This window comes from Ischnura elegans, chromosome X, assembly GCF_921293095.1.
Source record: "Ischnura elegans chromosome X, ioIscEleg1.1, whole genome shotgun sequence".
Taxonomy (NCBI): Eukaryota; Metazoa; Arthropoda; class Insecta; order Odonata; family Coenagrionidae; genus Ischnura; species Ischnura elegans.
Genome location: NC_060259.1, coordinates 75,455,739 through 75,461,801, shown reverse-complemented (window position 1 = coordinate 75,461,801; position 6,063 = coordinate 75,455,739). Strand labels below are relative to the sequence as shown.

General features: G+C 38.8%; 1 protein-coding gene across 1 annotated transcript in view; it reads left to right on the top strand.

Annotated features, from left to right (window-relative positions):
- The first annotated feature begins 1,402 nt into the window (after window positions 1–1,402).
- The window catches only part of LOC124171043 (tyrosine-protein phosphatase 69D), a 54,898-nt gene continuing 50,237 nt past the window's right edge, over window positions 1,403–6,063 (top strand). The window contains exons 1-2 of the mRNA XM_046550192.1: window positions 1,403–1,691; window positions 2,614–2,764. Of these exons, the coding sequence (XP_046406148.1) occupies window positions 1,604–1,691; window positions 2,614–2,764 (239 nt within the window). The 5' untranslated portion in view covers window positions 1,403–1,603. The remainder of the gene's footprint in view (window positions 1,692–2,613; window positions 2,765–6,063) is intronic.

Sequence of the window (6,063 nt, the reverse complement as noted above, 5' to 3'; positions counted from 1 at the left end):
TTAAATGAAAAATGAGGCGGCTGATGGCGCCAGCATCACCACAAATTCGGCGCGGGAGCGACGCGCCCCAATCAAATAATATCAACATTTATCGGATAAAGTTATAAGCGTTGTAAAGGTCCACGATTGATAGTGACCCATCGCACCATGATTAATGTGATTTCCAGATAAAGATATTTGATTTTACATATGCTGAAAAACAAGAATTATTTTCAAAAGTTTCCATTTACTACCTTAATGAGTTGATGTGTAAAAATGTAAATGAAAACCGTGGTGACTCCTGAGTGATTCCTTTGCAGTAATGCCTGTTCTCTTGCCATTAAATTATTACCATCATATGGTTCTCTTGATGCTTTCAATTAAGCTATCCTGCCTCCTTCACTAGGTTTTCAGAAAATATCTCTTTTCATCCTATCTTTGGACTTCCTCGCACTTTTTACTCTCAATGCATTTGATCTACATGCATTATTTCATGGCACCTTAGCTAGCTTAGGTGCTTCCTCATACCCTAGAATCTCTGCTGCTGTTTTTTCATCCCTCAATGCCATAGAGAAGCATACTCGAGTACAGATCTGTACAATAGTTCCGATATTTTTTTCATACTTATAACAAAATATATGGAACAGGCAAAGAAAGGTGTGAAAGAGGAGAAACACGTAGGTGTGAAAAGGCTGATAGGACGATTGAGTGGAGTGCGTCAAACCAATCTGAGGACTGTTGACAAGTGATGATGATAAAGTTGTATCTCCCAGCTTTTGCTTTTCTTCTTTTTGCAGAATGCCCTCCGCCTCAGCTATTTCAAAATTACCATTTCTTTCTTTCATCTTTCATTTTCACCACATGTTATCCAGCTTCCCAGGAAGAGTATCTTCAGAACCTATTGACCTCTAAAACGAGCAGAATAGTCATCAGGGAAGTGGAAAGTGCACTTGAGAGAGAAAGGAGTCGACGGGGATGGAAATGATCAAGTAGTCTAATTTTGTTCAGAATTACAAGTATTGAATTCCAAATTGCTCCCTCTTTCACAAAATACACCTTTCTCTATGTTGTAGTGTAAATGCCACCAGGCACTTCATGCAGTCAAAAGCCTTCCCTGAATTCACATATGCTATAAACGTCAATATCGTAGTATGCTGAAGCATAGCTCCAGCCCACTATGATACTGCCTTGAGGATTTTAATTTTGATTGGGCGCCAGAAATTTCGTTGATTAGCAGTAGCAGCACTGTCGATTACACTGATGTGAGTGTATAATCTTTCATTTTCTTCTTGAATCTTGAATCGATATGATGGCTGTCGATAGTAACTATCGACAACTATCATATCGATTTGACTACTAGTATCGACTCTGTCGCGAACCTATCATCCAATCGAAAACATTTCAATTTTCTAACCAACTCGCTTCAGACGATTGACAGTGGACAGTCCATGGGACAGCGTAGTTAAAGATCTAGAAAACAACCTCTTGCTGTATTAACGTTTCCTATAGTATGACTCCAGAAGCATCATATTTCGTCGTGGGATTTAACCTATATGTCATGACGGCATAACGTCCTATAGGCTTCAAATAAAATTATATACACCGTAGCTACCGGTGGGTCGCCATGATGGGAAGCCAAGCCCAGATGCCGAGCAGAATGTTTGTTGTCATCTTTCTGTCATGTTTCGTGCTTCAGATATATGTTACTGCAGGTCAGTTCCAGCTGGCACGTATTACTTGTTATATCCTTTCCAATGGATTTTCGATGGAGTTTGTTGTTTACTTTTTTCGATGTAAACACGATACACTAACATGGCTGTTGATAGGGCTGTTTGAATACTTGTCTTATATTTTGTCTTAAAATTCTTATGTTTTGGAATAATTCCATAGTTAATGTGTATTTTAATGAATTATTTTTGCCTTGGCGAATTATTCCTCTTATGAATCACATATATTTATCTTGAAGTCATCATTGTCTAATCAAGTTTGCAAGATTTCATGCATGAGTATCTCACTGACCTGCGAAATTATATCGGATAGTATTGTTTAAGTTGTATAATACAAAATGTGTATTTCCAGTTAGTTGCTAAAATCTTGAGATGGCCTCATGGAATCATCTTAAGATGAAAGTTCAGTTAAAATATGGAGTATCAATTGTTACTCTCAAACGTTTACTGTTTATAATATATTGACGCAGTTGAGGTTCCGATTAGCTGTGATGATTGACAGTTCAGTTCATGGCTAATGGTGGCAATGGTCAGCTTTCTTATCAAAATCCCTCATGGTGTCAATTTGGGATTTGAGGTCTGGAAATCTCAATGATTTATGCGTCACTTATGCTTATTTTACACGTTGAATGTCTTGTATTATGTTAGTGTTGGAATACATTAATGTTTTGGGTGTGGGAATATTCATCGTTGTATTCTAAAAGTGCACTTATGTCACTGTCAAAAGTTACCCTAGTTCTAACCGTAAACGGTCATGTTTCAAATTTTTGACCAAAGCGGGGACGTAACTAATGGATGATCGATCGTTTGAGTGGCTCAATCAAAATTTAATTCTTTGGGTGGTACATGCAATTTGTATGATATACCCATATAATTCAGAGACTAATTCAGAATTGTCATTTTTCAGACCAACCAACGGTGGAAATCACAAAAATTCCTTTGGAGAGAAGTGATTACTCTGAATGTGAGAATGTGACCATGATTTGTAAAGTGGCACCTACTGATTCCATCATCTGGTGGGAAGATGGTGATGGCAGGAATGTTGTAGATGATAGAAGGTAAATATGTGTATCATTTACTGTGTTCATCATTTTAATAATGCATTTTTCTCTATTTAGTCATTGTGTGAGCTGGTTTTCTGTGATTGGCTTCTCTGATAGTTACGTTAACCTTCTTCTCTGTCTCCTTTCACAAAATGCACCTTTCTCAATGATGTTGTAGTGTAAATGCCACCAGGCACTTCACATATAATTAGCAATACACTGACGCTGTTGTGTGATAATTTCTCCCAATATCCAAATTCATCAGTTGGCACAAAGAAATAATTAAGGGATTTACGTGATAATATGTTTTGGTCGTGTGAGATGTTGAATTGCCTACACCACTGGTGGCATGGTTCGAGTCCTTGCTTGCTAATTCTCGGGTTGTGGGTTTTTATCTCTCACCATATGGTCGTGTGTAAAGTTCTGTTGGTCTGATCCCTGGAAAATGTGATGACAGACCATGGGCTGTAGGAATTCCAGGGCAAACTGGCCAAAACATTATTTGGTTAGAAAAAAGGAATATTAATGGGGGTCAGAGTAACTGCAGAAGTGTAGTAGCCTTGTGGGTAGAGTACTTAGGTTCTGATAAAAGAGTCTCAGATTCAAATCCCAGGTGAAGCATTTGGACACCCCAAAAGAAATCTCTCAAGAGTGAAGTGGCCCAGGGAAAGCAACTGTCCCTCCTACCCTGAATTTGTAATTTTCACATTCCTGTGGTTGTGATAACTCGGGGGTGAGCTCTAGCCTCACCTATCTAAACCAACCTTTGGTTTGAACCACTGAGTGAGTGAAGGAGATACACTAAGCCACTGTTTATCAATCTTCCGTGTTGAATGTTATTATTTTTTTGTGAATATAGAGCATGTTGCTCAGTAGACAGGGTTCCCACTCAACCGTGAAAACCTTAAAACCGTGAATAAGCCGTGAATTTCTTCTACCGTGAAAAAACCTGAAAAAACCCGTGAAATTCATCATGAAACCTTAAAAACCTCTCAAACTTGAATAAAATCAACAGATTTAGGCGTTACTTCTTGGAACGATGAGATATTCATGGTTAAATAAAAACACAGTACTATTCCACAGCCTTATGGCTGTGGAATAGTACTGTGTTTTTATTTAACCATGAACTCTCAAACTTGATTGTAGAACTACAATTGGCCGTCCAAAAGAAAAATCGATATGTCGATCTTGTTTCGAGGTCAGCAATTTGCAGACACCGTCCACGCATTTGCCTGCACATGCATATTTGAAGCTCAATTATTGGTCCGAGTGCTATGACGAGACGCAGACCTTAAGCCTGTGATTGGAAGACCGGTAACCAAAGTGTTCATTAATCCTTGCAAAAAATCAGACACTTCTTCACTTCCCTACCACCCTGCTCTCTCCAATTTCCCACTCACAACCTTTAGCCGGCTCTAAATTTTGCTAACCATAGGCGACGTAATAAGAGCACTTTCATTGCTGCGTTTTGCATTCCTGGCGTTTATCGCGTTTGCTATGTTTTTAGTTAACGTGCGGCCAGTGATTTTTATGAGATCAATATTTCTTCCTAAAATGGCATATCAAACAGACCGTGAATTTGACGCAATATAGACCGTGAAAACCTGGAAAAAACCGTGAATTTTATAATTCAGTTAGTGTGGGAGCCCTGGTAGAGAGCCTGTGGTGTGTAATTGGGAAATCTAACTCCTGCCCGTTATTGCAAAATGAGGAAAAGAATTAAAATATTATGTACTGTCATCTGAATTTGTTTGATTAATTATATATGATGGAATAGCTGTTGCATGAAGTGATTCTCAGTCATGTGGATAATTATTCCTATTTATTTAAATGTGAAGTATAATGAGGTCTCCTTGTTTAAAATAAGTTATCGAGACCTTACAGTGATCATGACATTCCCCCCGCATCTATCATTGATCCATGAACTTAAGTTATTGCTGAGCATTGTTAGGCCAGGTTCATGTGAGAGATAGAAAACAGCGAATCCGAGGAGCCGAAATTGATTTACTGACTTTGTTGAATATTCTTGAATTGCTTTGATAGGTGCGATTGCCTCTTGTCACTGAGGTTACACTCTGCATTTTGGCCTTAACAAACTTTGGAGAAGCTAATGGTAGTCCCCTCAGGGATGAATACAGTGGAACCCCAATCTATCGTTACCGCATTGATCGTTTTCCCGATTGCATCGTTCGCCGTTCCTGGTCCCAAATGAAGTTCCGTAAAGGCAATGTAATTTTTTCCCGCATCTATCATTCCCCAAAGTATCATTTTCCCACATTGATAGTTTGAAGATCGTGGTCCCGACGTATAATTTTCCCGCATCCATCGTTTGACAAAAATGGGACGAAATGACTACGTGTCATTTATGGCTAATAACAACAGGCACACAGATTGAATCTTCCCTAGGAGATGAAATTATCATAGAGAGAAGCTCAGTTCCCTAGGATAGTAACATTAGCGCATTTCACAAGATCCGCTATCACCCTCCATTCAGCACTCACCTCCCCCCTTCTGAGGCTTTCCTCTTATCCGAAATCAAACAAAAGGTCCCAGCTCACTCAGTGATCATATTACGAAGACCTTACCTTCGAAAGAAAATGTCAAGTTACATGAGAACAATAGAAAGTGTTTCACGCCCCCCCTTTTCTCACCCACTGACCTTTTTCAGCCTACCTGCTGCAAAGTTTCCAGTTTCTGGAGGTCAACTGCTGCATGAGTCACCTATTAGCACAAAAGGTGACTAACAATGACTTTCGGCAATTGATATTACACCTTTATTGGATTGAAATATTAGTAATGTGCGCGTAATTTCAAAAAGAATAAGACCAAACACGATGTATTTCTGACTTTATTTAAGCATTTTACGAAAGGAAATAAATGTCAAAACACAACAGAGACTTAGCATTCTGGTGAAACTTGATATCCTTGCAGCTGAGCTTCTCGGAAGTTGATGCAGTATTTTTTTTCGAAAACATATTTCAAGTTACAATTTATGAGTAATGCTATAAATCTCTACTGTTACAGTCACAGACGAAGGGATATTTTCTCAAGATATTTGGTTTCTCCCTGCTAGCAATTCGAATTCATCTGCTTATCTCGTGAGAACTTCCAAAGATGGACTGAAAATAATCGAAGAAGAAAATCCAGTGGAGAAGCGCGCGTATTTTGCAATACGCTTCAGATTGTCCGCTAGCACTTAACAGTAGGACTGAGGGTAAAGTGAGCTTCCTGTTGAAAATTAGAAATTCGATGAAGCCAAGTATCAGATCAGCATGCCGCTGAAATGGTGTTTGGTAGATAAGAGTATATACATG